The sequence below is a fragment of the Lepus europaeus genome, chromosome 1 (assembly GCF_033115175.1).
Source record: "Lepus europaeus isolate LE1 chromosome 1, mLepTim1.pri, whole genome shotgun sequence".
In the NCBI taxonomy this organism is placed as follows: domain Eukaryota; kingdom Metazoa; phylum Chordata; class Mammalia; order Lagomorpha; family Leporidae; genus Lepus; species Lepus europaeus.
The window spans coordinates 4,622,602-4,644,178 of NC_084827.1; the positions used below are offsets into that span (position 1 = coordinate 4,622,602).

A 21,577-nucleotide genomic window follows, 5' to 3' on the forward strand; every position below is an offset into this window, starting at 1 on the left:
AACCTGAAATCCAAAATGCCTCCCAATCAGAAACTTTCTGAGCTACAAGTGGAAAATTCCATGCATGACCTCAAGTGTCAGGTCACAATCAAAATGCAGAAACACTAGAAATATTATATAAAATTATCTTTAGGCTACATGTATTGGGCATATATTAAACATAAGTGAACTTCTTGTTTAGACAGGGGTCCCATCCCCAAGAAATTTCATTATGTATGTGCAAAAATTCCAAAATGCCAAAGAACCCAAAATTTGAAACACTTTTGTTCTGAAGCATTTTGGTTGAAGGATACTCAAATTGTATAAGGTAAGAATGAAAACTTTATACTTAAGTGACATATTTTGTGTAAAAAGAAAATCCAAAAGAACCAGTGAGAAATCATGAAGAATATTAAGTGCTTACAAGATCTCTGAGTATATATTTCTATATGCCACTAGCAAACTGTTAGAATGTGAAATTAAATCCTTATTTACAGTGACACAGAATGTCAAACACCCAAGAATCAATATAGGCATGGAGTTAGCAGGAGAGTACGTCAGGCAGAAAAGGAAGCCGCAGAGGTTGCGGGCGTCTTGTGAGTCGCTGGGTGACGCCGACCCCTGTGAGGCCTGCTGGCTGGCGTGGCCCAGACGAGGGAGCTGGTAACAGAGCTCTTGGACCTGCTGGGACAGTGGGAGACACAGGACTGAGTGGCAGTGGCTGGAGATGAGGCCTCGGACAGTGAGCTCTGAGAAGGTGGTGATGAAGATGATGCAGAAGACGAAAATGACATTGACAACAGAACTAGTTCAGGTGGACCATCCGCGAAACATCCAAAACCATCATCAGCTAACAGTGGCTTTTATGCAATTTTAAAAATTGCTACTCTACCCTCGTTATTACTGACACTTAAGGAAGACTTGCGCACTAATTTGGAAAGGCATTTGTGTTGTTTCCCAGAACAATTCTGACAAAAAAGAAAACTGTTTCTACTGAAGAAAGATAAAATAAGTGATTAGAAATGAAGTATGTTTTCTCAAGTAAGAAACAATATTCAGGCCATGGAAATAAAATAGAACACTAAATTCAGGCTGTGGAAAAATAATAGGATACTTAATAATGTATAAAATCCTCTAAGTTGGTGACTATATTTTTTTTTTATTTTCAGTTTTTAAAATAACCGCTAGGGACTGGAGCTGTGACGCAGCGGGTTGATGCCCTGGCCTGAAGCAACCCATAAGGGCACGGGTTCGAGACCTAGATGCTCCACTTCTGATCCAGCTCTCTGCTATGGCCTGGGAAAGCAATAGAAGATGGCCCAAGTCCTTGGGCCCCTGCACCTATATGGGAGACCTGGAAGAAGCTCCTGGCTCCTGGCTTCAGATTGGCACAACTCCTGCTGTTGTGGTCATCTGGGGAGTGAACCATCGGATAGAAGGGACCCCCCCCGTGTGTGTGTGTGTGTGTGTGTAACTCTGACTTGCAAATAAATAAATCTTTAAAAAAAAAACTAATTTGTGATGTCTACATCTTTTAGCTTCTGTTATAAAAAAAAATACAGGTCATGATTCATGGGCAGTAACATTTTAAGGAACTAACATAAGCCAATGATGAAAACTGGACATAAGATGGCATAATGTCAATTTTTATAAGTAGAAGGGAAATAAGGGAATAGAAATACTGAAGAGAAAGAAGAGTCCTTGAGAGAGACCCATGGAAATTTTGAATTCACACCTACACCGATTGTAAAGACATCCAGGGGTGACCCTAGTCAATGGACATGGACTACTTTCTGATGGGCCTTGTATCATAAGAGAGCCAGGTAGCATGTGTTTGTGTGCTCTGACATGTTATATGTACAAGGACAAATATAAGGCCTTAAGTAAACAATTTGTGTTGACAATAACTTGCATATTTTCTCTCCTTCTGTAGCCATACTTTGTTTTTATTAAAGGGATTATTAAATCTTTTTAAAACATATATTCAAAAAATAATAAATATAACAATAGACTTTCTACATAAAATTGCATACATTATTGAGAGAAATTAAAGAAAGCTGAAATAAATGAAAGTATATAATATCTTTATGGATTGTAAAGTCAGTACTGTAAAAGTGTTAATCCCTCCCCCAACATTAACTGATACACTCAATGTCATACCAGTCAAAAGATCAACTTTTTTCTTTACAGAATTTTACAAGCTGATGTTCAGTGACACCCAGTATAAAGAATAAGGATAAGAGGGACTGGTGCTACCACAAGGTAGGTTAAGCATCTGCACGTGGCGTTCGCATCCCCTATGAGCACTGGTTCGAGTCCCAGTGCTCCTCTTATGATGCAGCTCCCTGCTGATGGCCTGGGAAAGCAGTGGAAGATGGCCCAAGTGTTTGCGCTCCTGCACCCACAAGGGAGACCCAGAAGAAGCTCCTGGCTCCTGGCTTCGGATTGGCTAAGCTCTGGCAGTTGCAGCCATTTGAGGAGTGAACCAGTGGATAAAAGACCTCTCTCTGTTTGTAACTATGCTGCTCAAGTAAAAAAATAATCTTTAAAAAAAAGAATAAGAAAATTTAATAAGAACCAATTTAAAAGAATCACTGCAATAAGTATCATGAGTAATGATGTCTATTCTATGCTCTTAGTGACCGTAATTTTATAACAGCTTATATTATGAAGCTAGCTTATATAATATAGTCACATATAATAATTGGCATAATGGAAGATCATAGGCCAATGAAAAATATGAACACTTGATTTGCAATGAAATTGCCATTGCAAAACTGAGGGGGAGAGGTGAAAGGAGGGAGGAGGAGGACGAGGAAGAGGAGAATGAGAATGAGAAGAAAACAGAACACCCAGCTGGTGCCACGGCTCACTAAGCTAATCCTCCACCTATGGCGCCGGTACTCTGGGTTCTAGTCCTGGTTGTGGCTCTGGTTCTGTCCCAGTTGCTCCTCTTCCAGTCCAGCTCTCTGCTGTGGCCTGGGAGTGCAGTGGAGGATGGCTCAAGTGCTTGGGCCCTGCACCCACATGGAAGACCAGGAGGAAGCACCTGGCTCCTGGCTTCAGATTAGTGCAGCATGCCGACCATAGCGGCCATTTGGGGGTGAACCAATGGAAGGAAGACCTTTCTCTCTGTCTCTCTCTCTCTCTCTCTCTCTCTCTCACTGTCTAACTCTGCCTGTCAAAAAAAAAGAAAAAGAAAACGCAAAAACACTGTAGGAGATATATGGGATACTATCAAATGACCCACATACATGTCTTAGGAGTTCCTGAAAGTGTGGAGAGAGAGAATGGACTAGAAGGCCTATTTCATAAAATAATTCAGAAAATTTCCTCAATATGAAGAAAGAAAGGGAAAGACATCCAAATAGAGGAAGCACACAGCACTCCTAACAGACATGACCAGAAAAGATCTTCAAAATGACACATTGTAGTCTAACTTTCCACAGTACAACATAAAGAAATTATTCTAAATGTGCACAAGAAAAACTCCAGATTGCTTTCAGAAGCAAATCCTTTACCAGAAAAAAAGATACATTACATAAATTAAAATTTTTCCCATGAAATTGAGATTTTTAAAGAGAAATCAAAATGAAATATTAGAAATGAAACATTCAATAGATCCAATAAATAATGCAGTGGGAAGCCTTACCGGTTTACTTGGTGAGGCAGAAAAATAATATCTGAACTAGGAAACAAATCTTTGAAAATCTCACAGTCAGACCAAAAAAAAAAAAAAGAGAGAGAGAGAGAGAAAGAATAAAATAGAAAACTTAAAAAGAGTGTTGGAGATTTATGGGATACTATCAAATAACCCAACATATGCGGCTTAGGAGTTCCTGAAGGTATGGAAACAGAGAATGGATTAAAAGGCCTATTTAGTGAAATAATTACAGGAAACTTCCCTAATTTGGAGAAAGAAAGTGACATCCTTGTAGAGGAGACACATAGGACTCCCAACAGACACGACCAGAAAAGGTCTTCACCATAACACGTCGTAGTCAAACTTTACTCAGTAAAACACAAAGAAAAGATTCTAAAATGTGCACAAGAGAAGCACCAGATGATTTTCAGAGGATCTCCAATGAGACTTATAGCTGACTTCTCATCAGAAACCCTACAGGCTAGAAGGGAGGGGTGAGATATAATCCAAGTCTTAAGAGAAAAAACTGTCAACCCAGAATACTGTACCCTGCAAAGCTCTCATTTATGAGTGAAGGTGAAATAAAGACCTTTCACAACAAACAGAAATTGGAAGACTATGTCGTCACATGCCCAGACTTTAAAAAGATGCTTAAGAATGTATTATACCCAGAAACACAGAAAGGTAGCCATCATTATGCAAAAATGTGAAGGTAGAAAATCCATAGTAAAAGTACAAAAGAAATCCAAAGTGAAAAAGGGAAAATTTATGGGAAAACTGCAGGGCCCAGTCATTACTTATCAATAGTCACCTTGAATATAAATGGTCTCAACTCTCCAGTTAAAAGATACAGACTGAAAGAATGGATTAAAAACAAGACCCATCTATTTGCTACCTACAAGTAACACACTCACCAACAAAAATACAGACAGACTGAAAGTGAAAGGATGGGAAAAGATATTCCATGCTAATGGAAAGGAAAAAAGAGCAGGTGTTGGCATCCTGATATCATACAAAATAAACTTTAACATAAAAACTATTAATAAGGATGAAGAAGGACACTATGTAATGATTAAGGGATTGAACCAACAGGAAGATGTGATTGTAATAAATGTATACACATCTAATTACAGGGCACCTGGCAATTTTAAATAAACGCTAATGGATCTAAAGGGATACACAGACTCCAATACAATAGTAACGGAGTACTTCAACAATCAACTTTTCAATGGACGATCAATCAGACAGGAAATTAGCAAGCAAACAACAGAGTTAACTGACACTATGGACCAAATGGACCTAACTGATATCTACAGAACATTTCACCCCACTGTTGCAGAATACACATTCTTCTCATCAGTACATGGAACTTTCTCTAGGATAGACCAACGCTAGGCCATAAAGCAAGACTTAGCAAACTCACAAAAATTTAAACCATACCACGCATCCATCATCTCTGACAAAAATGGAATGAAGCTGGAAATCAACAATTCAAGAATCTCTAGATCATATGCAAACACATGGAGACTGAATAACATGCGCCTGAACAAAGAGTGAGCCACAGAAGAAATAAAGAGAAATCAAAAATTTCTGGAAATAAATAAAGATGATAATATATCATATGAAAACTTGTGGGAAATTGTGAAGGGAGTTCCTAGATGGCAGAGTAGGGAGGGAGCTTACTGCTCTAGTGTAGGAAAAGATAGTTTATAACTTTTATGTCATACATTTATTTATTTTTATTTGAAAGGTAGAGTTACAGAAAGGCAGAGGCAGAAAGAGAGAGAGTCTTCCATGCGCTGGTTCATTCCCAGATGGCCACAACGAAAGCTGTGCTGATCCAAAGCCAGGGGCTAGCAGCTTCTTCTGGGCCTCCCACATGAGTGCAGGGGCCCAAGGACTTGGGCCATCTTCCACTGCTTTCCGAGGCCATAGCAGAGAGCTGGATAGGAAGTGGACCAGCCAGGACTCAAAATGATGCCCATATGGGATGCCAGCATTTCAGATGGCAGCTTTACCCGCTATGCCACGGTGCTGGGCCCAGAGACAATAGTTTTTAAAAAGTGACAAGAGTGCAGTCTCAGGGAAAAGTTAGAGAGCAAATGGCAGAGGAAACTACAAAAATTAGAGAGGGTGGTGGCGCTGTGGCGCAGTGGGTTAATGCCCTGGACTGAAGCACCAGCATCCCATATGGGCGCCAGTTCTAGTCCCGACTGCTCCTCTTCCAATCCAGCTCCCTGCTATGGCCTGGGATAGCAGTAGAAGATGGCCCAAGTCCTTGGGCCCCTGCACCCACGTGGGAGACTTGGAAGAAAGCTCCTGGCTTTGGAACAGCACAGCTCCAGCCATTGCAGCCAATTGAGGAGTGAACCAACGGATGGAAGACCTCTCTCTCTCTCTCTCTGCCTCTCCTCTCTCTGTGTGTAATTCTGACTTTCAAATAAATAAATAAATCTTTAAAAAATAAAAAAAATTAGAGGAACAGAGTTGGACCTACATGGAGGGCAAGGATACTCACAATTCAGGACTCCAGCAGCTTAAGAACCTTTGCAACAGCATTGGAAACTGAGGTAAGGCCAGACCGCAGGAGCCCAAGCCAATAGTGATAAAGCTACAGGAAGAGCCTAGAGGGAACCCAGCTTGGAGCCCCATGGGGGATAGTGTACATGCCAAACTGGAGGAGGAACAACACGTTTCTCTCCCCAATCACTATACAACAGCATCCTATAACAAGCAGATAGAGTTGGCACCATTTTGGACATACATAAAAGCTGTGCCAGCTCATGTTTGTGCCCAGCAACCAGCTGAGTGGAGACTTCCAACTCTGCTGGGGAGAACTAACAGGGGGCTGGGTGCTCGTGACTGTGGGAGGCTTGTGTACCACACACTCAGGACTTCTTGGTTACTTGCTGAAGGATATTGCTGGGGAATCTGAGCTTACACTAAAGACTGCAAAGATCCTTTGTGTGGTCCCTGGGGCAGAGTGGACAAACATTATACCCACTGGGGCTAGCACTGAGGCACTGTCTCCTTTGAGGAGAGGAGCTAAGCTCAACAGATTAACTTCCATTTTGATTTGAGAGAGAGAGAGAGAGAGAGAGAGAGAGAAGATTCACCATGCCATGCCAAACCTGGGTGTGTCACCTTAGACACATACTTCACCCTGGAGAACTGAACAGAGCTTCCTGGCCACGCCCACTATAAGACTAGATAGTCACTGAAAGCAGACACCCCAACTATCTACAGAGACATAGTACAAAAATAAAAGGCATCACAGTGAAAAAACAAAGAAGAAAGCAAATACCAAACAACAAATGCACCAATTCAAGAAGCAACAACAAGGAAGACAACATGACGCCCCCAAAAGAACACAACACATCAAGACTAGGTTGTGAAGATAATGAGATTAAAGAAATGCAAGAAATGGAATTCAAAAAAATGATCATAAGATTACATAGAAGTAATCAGAAGCAAATGCATGAACTACTGAAATCCATACGAGAAATTAAGGAAAATTTCTCGATGAAATTGAGATCTTAAAAAGAAATCAAATGAAATGAAGAATTTAATAGGACAAATAAAAAATGCAGTGGAAAGCTTTAAAAGCAGAATCAGTGAAGCAGAGGAAAGAATATCCAACTTAGAAGACAAAGCACAGGAAATTACACAGTCAAACCAACAACAAGAGGAAATTAGAAAACTGAAAAACACTCTTGCGAACCTACAGGATACTATCAAACGACCCAATATACGGGTTATAGGAGTTCCTGAAGCACTGGAAAGAGAGAAGGGATTAGAAGGCTTTGTTAGTGAAATAATAACAAGAAGTTTCCCTAATTAGGAAAAAGAAAGGGACATCCAAGTACAGGGAGCACATAGAACTCCTAACAGACATGACCAGAATGAGATCATCACCACAACACATTGTAATCAAACTCACCACAGTAAAACATAAAGAAAAGATTCTAAAATGTGCGTGAGAGATTACTTTCAGAGGATGTCCAATTAGACTTACAGCAGACTTCTCAACAAAAATTCTAAAGGCTAGGAGACAATGGCGAGATATAGTCCAAGTCTAAAGAGAAAAAAATTGTCAACCCAGAATACTGTACCCTGCAAAGCTCTCATTCATGAATGAAGGAGAAATAAAGATCTTCATAACAAACAGAAATTGAAAGAGTTTGTTACCACCCATCCAGCACTGCAGAGATATGTAAGGATTGCTGCACACAGAAACACAGAAACATGGTCATCACTAGGAAAGAAGGTAAAAGAAGAAAATCTCTCAGTAAAACTTCAAAGGAAATTCAAAGAAAAAAATAGAAATACTTTTGGGAAAATGGCAGGGCAAAGTTGTTACTTATTAATAGTCATCTTGAATGTAAGTGGCCTCAACTCTCCAGTGAAAAGACACAGAGTGGCTGAATGGATTAAAAAACAAAACCCAACTATTTACTGCCAACAAGAAACACATCACAACAACAAAGATGAACAGAGACTGAAAGTGAAAGGATAAAAAAAGATATTCCATGCTGACACTAAAAAGAGTGGCTGTAGCCATCCTAATATCAGACAAAATAGACTTTAAAACAAAAACTGGCCGGTGCCACAGCTCAGAAGGCTAATCCTCCGCCTGTGGTGCCAGCATCCCGAGTTCTAGTCCTGGTTGGGGCGCCAGTTCTGTCCCAGTTGCTCCTCTTCCAGTCCAGCTCTCTGCTGTGGCCCGGGAGTGCAGTGGAAGATGGCCCAAATGTTTGGGCCCTGCACCCACATGGGAGACCAGGAGGAAGCACCTGGCTCCTGGCTTCAGATCGGTGCAGCGCGCTGGCCATAGCAGCCATTTGGGGGGTGAACCAACAGAATGAAGACCTTTCTCTTTGTCTCTCTGTCTCTCTAACTCTGTCTGTCAAAAAAAAAAACTGTTAAGAGACATCAGGGCACTATGTAATGACTAAGGGATCAATTCAACAGGAAGAAGTAACTATTATAAACGTATATTCACTTAACTACAGAGTACCTAGTTATTTCAAAGAAATGTTAAGAGGTCTGAAGGAAGACATAGACTTAAATACAATATCAATGAGGGACTTCAATACTCCACTTTCATATTGGTATCACAACTTCAGAAAACATTTCAAATTCTCTACTTTCTCTACTAAAAATGAAGACAAACATATTATAGGCATATGGTGACATAGTAACTTAACCAAACCCATTTCCCTTTCCTCCTTGACACACAGCTAGACCACATTTTGTATTCTCTTACATTTTGGGGTAGTTATATGACTAAACCATGACCATGAAGAGGCTGGACGAGTAACAGAAGCCACTTCCAAACCTTGCCCATAAAAAAACTCCAAAATTCTCCACTCTCTCTTTCTTATTTTATTTTATTTTATTTTTAAACTAAGGGTTTAGTTAGAGTTATAGACAGTGAGAGACAGAGAGAAAGGTCTTCCTTCTGTTGGTTCACCCCCAAATGGCCACCATGGCCAGCGCTGCACCAATCCGAAGCCAGGAACCAGGTGCTTCCTCCTGGTCTCCCATGCGGGTGCAGGAGCCCAAGCACTTGGGCCATCCTTCACTGCCCTCCTGGGCCACAGCAGAGAGCTGGACTGGAAGAGGAGCAACTGGGACTAGGACTGGTGCCCATATGGGATTGCCGGTGTGGCAGGCAGAGGATTAACCAAATGAGCCACAGCGCCGCCCCATCTCTTTCACATTTTAATAATTGAATACTAATGCCTACCATGACCTTATAAGAGACACTAAAAATGGCATTCTTAAGTGCAGAGTCATTCTCTCATTCCTATCTCTGCCATAGATTTTCGTGAGCTACACAGAAGCTTCTAACATATTAAGATTTTAGGATTAATCAATTAAGGCGGCTAAGATTAATTTCTCTAATATGTGCACATATACACACTCATGCTTCTATCACACTGAATTTGATTCATATTACAACTCTCAATTCAAGACACCTTGGATGTAGTCTCTGGCAAACAACACATCTCAACCTCAGTATGAATGAAATGTCCTTGTCAACGTCCTAGCGCACTACTGCTTTTATTAAAAGGAAATGCAGACTGGTCATTTAAGTGCCAACTCCGGATTCACTTTTAAATGGGTTTCAATCACACCTTTGTTATTCATTGCCAGTATGACCTGAGCAAGGTATTAAAACCACTGTGAGTTTTGTCCTTCAACTTTAAAACGCTGTTACATCAAGAAACAGGACAATCTAACAAAGTGGTAACCAGAATACTTGATTTTGACTTTGAACCTCAACTTTTCCAGTTACTAACTCCACAACCAGCTCCCACACGTAGCCAGTGGAGTAGCTAAAAGTTCAGGTTCTAGAGCCAAACCGCCTGCATTCAAACACAGCCCCCCACCCCCAAAATTGTATTCAACATTAAGTTAATAAGGTGAAAACCTCACTGGGCCTCACCTCTTTCAAGATCTGTTGCAGGATTTTATTGTTGTAACTCTCTAGCCTGTTTCTGAAAGAAATGCTCCAATATTGTAAATGAAAACTTTCAGGTTCCATGAACCCTGGGTTCCAAATTGGCTCTAGTGCTCCCTGGCTCTGGGACCTACGCTGGATAGTTACCTCTTCTGTGCTTTTAGTTTCTCCACTCGTTAAACGGAATAAAAATGGCAACCTGGTTTCTAGGATTTTTATGAGGATTCAGAGTCAATACCTGTGAAATGTTTAGGACAATGCCATGCAAATTTCAGGCCCTCCCTGTGTGCTGCCTTCTGTAAGTCCTCTGTTTGGTTGTTCTTTATCTCCCTTTTTCATGAGACCTGTCAGGGTCAGAGTCACCTTTCTCTGCAAAATTTAGCCTGCGGCAAGCCTCTCCCTAACCCTTCATCCCTGCCCTTTGTGTCTGCACACATTCTCTTCTGCAACTTCCTGAGTTCACTATAATCTGATTTGATCAACTCTGTTTGGTTTCTTAAATCTATTAGCATTTGTTCTTATTTAGGGCATAACCATTTTGTTTCCATTTCCACCCCTCCCCCAAAAAAGCCATCTACTAGATTAGGTTTCACAACAATAACATTGTCGAGAAAGTAGTATTGTCCTCAAATTTTGCCTTAAGTAACATTCTAACAATATGGCCACATAGCATCTACAGACCTACAGTCTTTGGATCCTATCTTTCTTCTAAAATGTTGACCTTTTTCAGCTGATTCAGCCCCATGAATATTGATTTCTCAATTGCACAACAGGCTTGTGTCAACTAAGGAAGAGAGCTGGAACACAGGGATTTCTGCCTGCTGGATTTGCTTACTCCCTGATTTAAAACCAAAATAGTAAAATGTACAAGACAACATTCCACTGAAGGTTTGGAGGATACTGTTTACCTTATGCAAACCTTATATGCAGTTAAGGTAGCAGTTAAAGAAAACTATGTTGCAATGATTTATTGTTTGGTATGTCAAGCTTACTGGCCCACAAACCAAATCACTTTCCAGAATAAATATTCATTGTCATTTAAGTCAGAACTACTTAACCAAAGCCTGCAAACATTTAAATCAAGTGGAAAAATACCCAGTTACCCTGTAATCAAATATATATGATGGAATGAAAAGGCAGAAGACAGAAATTTTGGCCATTTCTATTGGCACTTAAAGCATTTACCTCATCTTCCATTATTCTGTAATCATCATTTTTCATAATACCCTTGACTAATATGTGACCATAAACTTAAAAATATTGACTTTTTAACTTATTATGTAGGTGAAGATCATGATGTAATACCTCTCAAAATTTTGTTCAATGGTCAATAATCTGTTTCATAGCCTTTTACTTCAGTACCTATTGAAATGACATTGAAACATCCAGAAACCCAGAAAAAACATGGAATTGAGCATTCAACACAATGTGCCTGCCTGCTATCTGGTCCTGTCTGAAGTGATCTTGGATTTAGAATTTGATGTCATCCTAGGATTCCAGCTATGCTTTCAACTAATATGAATTCCAGCCCTTTTGACATGTAGTGGCCCTTCCCAAATGCTAGTTGTATTAGTTAGGAGTCTCCAATGAAACAGAATCTATAGAAGGACAGGGGAGGGAGAGATGGAGGGAGAAGACCAAGATGAAGGAATTGGCTCATACAATCTTAGGGCTGGCATATCTGAATCTGCAGAGCCGATGGGCAAACTGGAAAGTCATGGAAGAGGTGATGCTGCAGCCCCAGGTAAAGGCGGTCTGGAGACAATTTCTTCCGCAGGGGGCATCAGGCTTTTCTCTTAAGGATTTAGATTAACTGGATGAGGATGACCTACATTACTGAAGGTAATTTGCTTTACTCAACTGATTTAAATATTAATCACATCTTTAAAAAAAATAACTCCACAGGGGACATCATTGTAGCACGATAAGTTAAGCTGCTCTCTATAATGGCTGCATCCCATATCGGAGCACCAAATTGAGACCCAACTGCTCTGCTTCAGATCCAACTTCCTGCTGATGCACCTGGCAAAGCAGTGGAAGATGGGCCAAGTACTTGGGACCCTGCCACCAATGTGAGAGACAGATGGGCTTACTGTCTTCTGCCTTTGACCTGGCCTAGCCGCAGACACTGCAGCCATTTGAGGAGTGAATCAGTGGATGTAAGATGGATCTATCTGCCTCTCCCCCTACCCCACTTCTCTGTCATTCATCCCTTCAAATAAATATATAAACAAACCTTTTTCAAAATAATAATTTCACAGCAACATCCAACCTGGGGTTTTATCAAATTTTTGATATCATACCTAGCCAAGTTGATAAACAAAAGGAACTATTACACCAGCCACGGCCTGCACAGTACAAAGAATGGCTCTGAGTGCCACAGTTCCCCACTAGCTTACAGCAGAATGGTCTCTTTGCCTTCATGAGATACTCTTAACCCATTGTTGCCTGCACCCTTTCTGAGTACCACTTTGTTGAGTGTTTTGGAGATGCATCCTGAAAGACAGGGCTGTGCCAGAGCTGAGATGGATCCTGAAGGCCAGGGTAGTGCCTGCAGCGAGGAGTAAGCCTCAGCAAGACTTCTTCCTGTATTTGCTCACGTGGACACTTCCTGTATTCTTTTGCCTTATTTTCTTGTTAATCTCAACTAGATGGTTTCTCTGATGGGAATTACTAAAGTAAATATGAGAAGTACCACGTGTAAAGAAAATTATAAGCTGAGCACTTATAAAGGAGTGCCATTGTGATCAGGGCAAGGTAGAACAAAGCATTGTTCTTGAGTTCATGAATTAAAAAGAGAAGAAAGCATGTGATCGCAATAATAGCTGAAGCTATAAATGAAGAATGACATGAATGAGGTCCAATTCAAAGAAACGAGGAGCAAGGTGCAGAAATAGAGTAAACAGGCAGAGGAATTCAGAAATCAATGCATATACCTAGATGGCAATTCTGAATCCTGGCTATAGCAACATACACAGGTAACTCTAGAACTTGATTTTTATTCTTCTGCCAGAGTGGATATTACTGGAATGCACCTGTCACACAAAGCATAGGGGAAAAGCTCACAGTGTAACAAGTCCTACTTAAGAAACAGATTTAATATAGTAAAGAGAAATAGCAGAATGTGAGAATGGCAAGAGCAGGTATTCCAGCATCCCAGGAAGAGGAGTTCTAAGGCCAAGGCATGTCCTGGTGATGGTTGGGGTTCTGTTGTAACAGAGGGAATCTATCCCATTGTGAGTCTCCCTATGTGCCTTATGCTGTAAGAGTGAAAAAGTGGCAATGTCAACAAGGAAATGAGCAGTCTCTCAGTGCCAAGAAATCTGAATTGCGATGCCAGCTATTTACAGGAATGATCTAGAATTGAAACATTACCCTTTAGAGGAGATTTGGAGTAGCTGGGGATATTGGATATCTGTAGGATATCACCACGACACCTGAAGTTAAAAAGGACTCAACAAGGGCTGGTGTTGTGGAGTAGCAGGTAAAGCTGCCACCTATGAACCCAGCACCACATGGGGTGCCAGTTTAAGTCCAGGTTGCTCCATTTCCAACCCAGCTTTCTACTAATGGACCAAAAAAGCAGCAGAAGACAGCCCCTGCTACCCACGTGGGAGACCAGAATAAAGCTCCTGGCTTTGGCGTGGCCCAGTGTCGGCCACTAAAGCCATCTGAGGAATGAACTGCAGATAGAAGATCTCTCTTTTCTGTGTCTCTCCCTCTCTCTGTGTAGCTCCAACCTTCAAAATAACTAAATAAATCTTTAAAAATAAAGGGCTCAACTAGCACAGATATCTTCATGTCACCCACACTTCTCTGTCATTCAGAGTAGCCCAGCTCATCCTAGTTTTCTGTTCTGTGGTTGATGCCAGCTCCTAACTAAAACCTGATCATCCTATCCCTCAAAGTGATTTTTGTTGCATTTCCTCTTGAGCTGACTCTAAGGTCATCAAACAAATGTGCTCTAGGCTGTGGTCTGAAACCTGGCACCATAGCTGGGTTCTTTGCCTGCAGAGGCTGAGAGAAGTGGCTAAAACCAAGACTACACACAGTAGGACAGGCAGGCTTATAGCAAGGGAAGAGTAAATCATATCTGTGAGCTGAGGAAGGACTGGTATATCTTTTGAGGTCCTGGCCATTTTGAAAAACTCTGATAATGAGAAAATAAGAAAGGACAATGTAACTACTCCCTAACAATCAAGCTGAATGTTGACTTTTTCCATAGAAAAAAAACTTCAGCTCAAGAAGGAAAGATTGTAAGTGGGGAGGAGGATTGGATGATTCACATAATGGATCTACCTGGCAACTCTTCTACTTCCTTGATCTGCATTTAAAGGCGAGCTGGGCCCTGGGACTCTGTTCTCTGGGACGTCACCCTCTGTCTGCTCCAGCATGCGCGCTCTCCAGTTCCTGCTCGGGGTCAGCCCTGCCGCCCTGCTCCTGGTTCTCTGCCTGCAGCTGGGGATCAACAAAGCTGAGGAAAGCACGTGAGCTCCATCCTCCTGCTCCCTACCAAAAATACAAGAATAACTTTCCAGGGAGGGCTGCTCTCCTAACCTGGAAAGCTACCTATCCTTTCCTGAAGACATTTCACATTCCCCAGAACTCGACTCCCAGGAGCTCTCCTGGGCCCATGGCAGACTTCACGCCCCTCCTGGGAAGCTCCACTGGTCTCCTCACATTTCTGCTGAGTGTTTCTAGGTGGCCTGTGGAGATAAAACTCCCAGGGAACATACATAGACTATAATTAACAATTAGGCGCCGGCGCTGCGGCTCAATATACTAATCCTCCGCCTTGCAGTGCCGGCACACCGGGTTCTAGTCCTGGTCGGGGCACTGGATTCTGTCCCAGTTCCCCTTCTTCCAGGCCAGCTCTCTGCTATGGCCCGGGAGTGCAGTGGAGGATGGCCCAAGTGCTTGGGCCCTGCACCCCATGGGAGACCAGGATAAGCACCTGGCTCCTGCCATCGGATTAGCGCAGTGCGCCGACCACAGCGTGCCGGCCGCGGCGGCCATTGGAGGGTGAACCAACGGCAAAAGGAAGACCTTTCTCTCTGTCTCTCTCTCTCTCTCTCTCACTGTCCACTCTGCCTGTCAAAAAAACAAACAAACAAAAAAAAACCAATTAGGCTGCATGGACACTTTGATCCACATGCTATCTGTAATCTATATTTCTTTGTAGATTTCTAATGAGTAGACCTCATCTTCTCACGCCTGGCCTCCTGGGAGACAAGGGTTAACATGTTGGCTTTTGGCAGCTTTGACTGGACACACTGAAGTATTAGAAGCTTTGGTCACTGTCCCATGGTCTATGATTCAGCAGTTCCAGCAGCCTAAGCTTTCTACATATTCTGAAATTTGAAAATGAATGCTAGATCTCTTGTGCCCATCCACATGCGACCTCAGAGCACAGATTTGAAGGCCAGCTTGCTCAGGGTCTATGTGTGAAAGAAGCAGGAAAATTGGGACAAGTGAAATGAAGTAGGAAATGGAGCCAGGGACGGGAGAGAAGCGGGGCTATGCAGATAACCTAGGGAGATTCCTCAGCAGCAGCAGGATTTGGGTTTGCTGATCATGATCCTGGAGATGCTTTCTGTGGCGGTTCTATCCTGGAGGAAACTGTTAAGGGTTTTGACAAGCTGATGCAATGGAAACCTCGTGTGAGGACAAGTTGAGACCAAGGTGTCACTCCACCTAGTCCAGAGAGACAGCAAATTGAGCTCATGATGGTGACCAGACATCCCAGTTTGCCCTGGACTTTCCTATTTTTTTTTTGACAGGCAGAGTGGACAGTGAGAGAGAGAGACAGAGAGAAAGGTCTTCCTTTGCCGTTGGTTCACCCTCCAATGGCCGCCGCAGCTGGCACGCTGCAGCCGGCGCACTGCGCTGATCCGAAGGCAGGAGCCAGGTGCTTCTCCTGGTCTCCCATGCGGGTGCAGGGCCCAAGCACTTGGGCCATCCTCCACTGCACTCCCGGGCACAGCAGAGAGCTGGCCTGGAAGAGGGGCAACTGGGACAGAATCTGGCATCCCGACTAGAACTAGAACCTGGTGTGCCAGCACCGCAAGGCAGAGGATTAGCCCAGTGAGCCGTGGCGCCGGCCAGGACTTTCCTGGTTTTAACACTGACAGTCTCTCACTCCAGAAAGTCCCTTGGTCCAAAGTCAACTAGATGGTGAGCCAATGTAGCTAAGCTGGTCACTCCACCAACCACAAAGTCATGCACAAATAGGAGGAATTTTTAAGATACCCAGGTTATCACACCCTCTTCCTGTGCACTGGAAAACACTAGAGCAATCGGCACCAGAAATGGAAAGGTCTGTGCTGTTTTACCCTAGAAAAATGGGACTGTGGAACATTGTGGGTTAAAAACCTGAGTTCCCTTCCGTTCTATTCAGTACCAAAGGTCTTTGCCAGGTGTTTCTGGAAAGAGGAAGTAACTCTCCTGGCCCTAAACCCAGTCCTCATTAAGTGAAAAGGAACATTTAATCATTCCTTTGTGTTTCCTTATCCATCAGACTGTGGTGTGCTACCTGACTGTAGAGTGGAATCTAAAGTTCTCAAATATGGCTATAGATCCAAAGCCTCTACAGAGTTAATAAATACTAATCCGTAGGTCCTGTGCAAGAACCAGAGAAGCAAGACATACAAGGATGATTCTACAAACTCCTCCAAGGCATTGAGACGTTTGCTGGTTTAATGTGATTCTTTGGATATAAACTGTTCTCTGAATGATCTCTTGAGTCCTCTCACTCAGTGGACGTGCAGCAGAACCTGTGAGATGGTATTAGGAAATGTCATGTAATATTGTAATTTAGTTCTTTCTTTTTAAAAATTATTTTTAATCAATGGAAGTAAAGCAGATGTTCAGTTTTAGATAGTGTCCCGGTTGCTTTATTAAAATTACATCTGTATAAAAGTCAAAACAACCCACATACAAAAATTCTCAGGGATTCTGATGCTGAGCAGTTGATCCCACAATCTCCCTTCCTTGCAGCAGCCCCACTTCACTTGCCCTGTTCATGGCACCCTCACTTTCTGGTGAATCAGTCTCTGATCTCTGGGCACTGCTTCTCTCTTCCCAGAACCAGTTGGAAAGCGATACAAATGAATTTGCAGGTGCCTACAGTAGCAGCTGCAAATGAGGAGGTCACTGTGAAGCTTGCAGTTCAAACAGAATTGAAAGAATGTATGGTGGTAAGTAGAGGTCTGAGACCTCAAGACAAATCCGACTCCTTAATTATGAATGCACCCCTTAATGTCTTACCTTAATGTTGCACATTAGACATATTAAAGATATTTCCATACATGTTAAACTATTTGAGCATCAGCACAATTATGGGAACTTGGGGGCTGATGACTATTTCCATTTTGTAAATGAATAAATTTTGATCCAGAGAAGCACAGAGAGTAGGAGACTGAGAAAAAGAAGGAATGGAAGTGAGAAAGAGGGAGAATTTTTTAAAAAGTGTAAGAGCTGGTGGAGACCATAGCCTTGGCAGCTCATGGCAAGAGCCTCGGGTGATCACTGACATCATAAATAAGAGTGTTAATTGTTAAATTAACAACAGAAGTCACTGTGCACTTACTCCCCATGTAGGACCTCTGTCTTTAATGAGTTGTACTATGAAAATTAACTTGTTCTCAAACAGTACTTTATACATTGTGTACATGTGTGGGTGCAAACTGTTGAAATCTTTACTTAGTATAGATCTGGTCTTCTGTATATAAAGTTAAATAAAAATGAACCTTAATGAAGAATGGGATGGGAGAGGAATAGAAGGTGGGGCAGAAGTGGGGGTAGGAGGGCAGGTATGGGGAGAAGAACCATTCCTAAAGCTGTGAAATTTGCATTAAGTAAATAAAAGCTTTTAAAAAAAAAGAGCCGGTGGAGAATGGCTTGTGGGTATGGCTGGTTTGGGATGGGGATGGGAGGGAAGCCTCAGAAGAACTAACTGCAACCCATGCAGTAGGTGGAGGCAGGAGGGGGAAGAGGATGTGCAGGATATGGTTCTGCTCCAGTGAACCCTAAGCAGAGCCTGCTTTCTCCTCACCCTTCTGCTGATCCCTGGCCCCACATCAGAACTGAACCCTCATGCCAGTCTCCCTTCCTTGACAAAGAGCCTAGACTCTTCTCCTTTCCCCCAGCTCAGCATTTATTGGAGAAAGTCCTATCTCTGAACTAGAGCCTGGGCATCTCATTAAAATGCAGGTTCTGTGTGGGGAACAAACCCCAGGGCACACCAAAGCTGTGCCCACAGAACCACTGTGAACAACTTGGGGTTAGAGCATCATCCTCCTGCCTAGCTGCCCTGGGCCACAAGGAAAAGAAACTGGGCAGTAATAACCCCTACTCACAGTCATGCGTTCTCCACCTGGCAATGGTCTCGAGTACCAGAGACACAAAATCTAACCCCTGTAAAATACCTTTTCTCCAGGGCCAAGATGGAAGCATCCCCCTTTGTCCCCAGCCCCAAGACCCTTCCAGGACACCTTCCTGGGTGATTACAGTGTTTCCCTACAAATGAGTTTCCCAATTCAAATGCAATTTAAGGACAATGATCAAATAAGAAACAAAACTGGGAACGTGAACATTGCTATTCCTTAAAATACACTCCTGAAATATCCCCACACCTGTAAGAGAAAGATTCCTGATCACTGAGCCAAGAATATGACAGCAATTTTGTCAAATGTCAAGTTTTTCTGCTTAGTCCAAGAAACTGAACCATGTTAATTCAGTGCATCATGGAGGCTGATTCATAATTTAGCAATTTTGTGCTTTATCATAATCACAGATGAGAAACAGAATGTGTACATAATGTGTGAGTAAAATTTTTGTGATAACAGTAGCTGCTACTAGTGATAGACAGTGGCAATGTATTTCCACCCCTGAAAAAGTGATGGGTGTAATAAAATGTGTTTAAATCAACAAAATGACAAGTGTTGTAATGTTGTGCTATTATGATTTATAAAATTATGCTTTTAACAATCATGTTAGTACAATAAAATAAAGCTCTCTTTGTAAACCCTACCCAAGCACAAATAAAAGGACAAGGAATGTCTCAGACGAAGTGATTTTGCAGATTAGAAATAAATCATGACAAAGAAATGTTGTGAGTTACAGGGAAAAAATTTTATTTGTAGCTTTCAATTTTATAAAATATAGATATGAAACATCTTTATATTTGCAGAATTTTAAGAAAGTACAATTTATTCATGTAAGTGTGAAATTTCTAGTGCCTAATCCTTGTTTTCCAGTTATGGCTTCACATCTGAATTTATTTTATAAAGTGAGGCCTTAGGCTCACAATTATTTATTTTAAAATTCATATAGATTATACCCTCAATCATGTATTTGAATGTGTACAACCTTTAAAGTTGAGGAGGATTTATGGGAAACCAGTTTGAAAATTATAGTGTTATGGGCCATTTTGCTGGTTTTGTGGTCTATGAAACATTTATTTAAAAATTATAAAAGTATAAATAAAAGTATGTTTGATTACATAGGAAAACTACCACATTGGATAATAACAATAAAATTACTAAAAGTAAACTTATGAGACAATAATATTCATATCTGCATTTCTCTTTCAACATGTGATCCAGTAAGGCAATACATCTGAAATATAAACAAGTTAAATTTTATTTTTATGAAGACATTAACTGTGTGATAAATGTTGCTGCTTGAAGACAGACAGACATTAAATTGTACTCTGATTGCTGACAATGCATATGTGCCAAGCTAGACATCTGATGGAATCAGATTTTTGTTTTGTTTAACTATACAAGTGCTGAGAATCTTGATTCAAGAAGATATGTTGATGTAAATGTTATTAAAAGGTAAACAAAGGAAGGATGGGTACCAGGACTCTCCAAAGCCTTCTGAGTAGAGCTCCAGCAGTGAGAACACTTGAATTTATCGTTTTTGGCAGAGGATTATGGGGTGCAGAGTTGCCAGACATCTGAATACGATTCAGGAGACAGCAGATGGCCTCAGCTATGCTTATGCAACCCATCTGTCATACGTTCAAGGTAGTGAACCATGGGTGCAAGTGATGTTTCAAGATATCTGACAGCAAACTAGGAGAACATGTGTGTGTTTCTCCTCGAGATAAAATCACACATCCTCTACTGCTATGGTGGTTCACTGATGACAATGAAGGAATACTCAATTTCAATTACAAGAAAGGGAAGGGGGAAGAAGTGAGGGGGAGAGGAAGCTTCTCTTCCCGATTTCGTTTGCTCATCCAACAGCCACATTTGGGATGGAATGACTTCTGTCTCACAGCTGAAGAAAGTAAATGAGAGGTATAGCTTTAATGACCAAAGGTCACAACATTAAGGTTTGGCCTTGCTTCTACACGCAAGAGGCCAGGCTGCCATCTCACAGGGTCGCTGGGTGAGGTCCATGAAAGGTCTGGCCAACAATAGAAGCAAGCCTACCGCCACACAGACAGCCTCCACTCACCCTGTGAATCCACTCACCTCCAGCCTCCTGTCCACACTGCTAAGGCAGGAGTTTGAGGAGACAAGGAGAAAAAAACCTTCTCACAAAGACTGGCACCCTAGAGGATACGGTGTGCCCCTGACCCACCTCTGGCCCTTTCCTCCCTTCCTTTTCCTCTCCTCCCATTCCAGCAGACTAATGCTGTGTCCTCTCTCCCCGCCTTCTTCTGACCAGATTAAAACTTACCTCAGAAGCGACATCGAAATTGATGGCCCATTCAACTATCGATACACCGGTTGCCTCTGTAATGACTATCCAAGAACCTTCTACTGGGACTTCGAGACTAACCGTGAGTACAGGAGCTGTCTAAGGGAGGAGCTATCCACTGGGGAGGAAATCTAGAAACAAAAGCGAGGCACCAGAACCAGGGCAGACTCTCTGGGGTAGAAATAAGGAGGGGACGTGGTGAGGGAGAAGAATGGGCAGATCACTGGAAGATGATGCCCAGGTCCCAAAAGGAGGAGCTGTGTGAGGATTAGGAAAGGTGATCAATTTGCAAAAGACTTGGGGAAACTGAATCCCAGTGTGTGCATGCCTGATCCTAGGAGAAAAGAGAGGACCCTGGGGCTAGAATGTCTGAGAGGTGATCTTTGTCATCATCTCTTTCAGACACTACAGTCATTGCAGCTGTGGTTGACATTATTCGGGAACTAGGTATCTGTCCAGAAGATAAAGCTGTGGTACCCATCAAATCCAACCGGTACTATGTACTCCATAGACTAAATGTATCTTAATGGAAGCCCATGGGTGTCCTGCCACACCTATGTGGATCCAAGAAAGTGTGGCTGATATCTGCACAATAAACTTCTTATATGCTTCTCTGTGTTCTACCGTGTCTATCCTCCAAAATCTACCCCAAAGAGCCTCAAGGCATCGTAAATTTCCAGAACATTAGTCTTTTAAAGAAGCTTCCCTAAAGAAATTTTATGGGTCCTTACTTCCCATTGGGATAAAGAGGGAAAAAAAATAAATAGCTAAAAGAG

General features: G+C 42.1%; 1 protein-coding gene and 1 pseudogene across 1 annotated transcript; both read left to right on the forward strand.

Annotated features, from left to right (window-relative positions):
• The first annotated feature begins 514 nt into the window (after nucleotides 1-514).
• Nucleotides 515-951, forward strand: LOC133761869 (EKC/KEOPS complex subunit GON7-like; annotated as a pseudogene).
• A 13,529-nt stretch (nucleotides 952-14,480) lies between these two features.
• Nucleotides 14,481-21,328, forward strand: PIP (prolactin induced protein). The gene is made up of 4 exons (XM_062197770.1): nucleotides 14,481-14,575; nucleotides 17,179-17,284; nucleotides 20,769-20,883; nucleotides 21,204-21,328. The coding sequence occupies exons 1-4, from the start codon at nucleotides 14,481-14,483 to the stop codon at nucleotides 21,326-21,328; spliced, it is 441 nt and encodes a 146-aa protein (XP_062053754.1).
• Nucleotides 21,329-21,577: the final 249 nt, after the last annotated feature.

Coding starts and splice junctions, on each gene's coding strand:
- PIP (XM_062197770.1), top strand. CDS start 14,481: ATGCGCGCTCTCCAGTTCCTGCTCGGGGTCAGCCCTGCCGCCCTGCTC. Junction 14,576..17,178: donor AACAAAGCTGAGGAAAGCAC/GTGAGCTCCATC, acceptor TCCCAGAACCAG/TTGGAAAGCGATACAAATGA. Junction 17,285..20,768: donor AATTGAAAGAATGTATGGTG/GTAAGTAGAGGT, acceptor TCTTCTGACCAG/ATTAAAACTTACCTCAGAAG.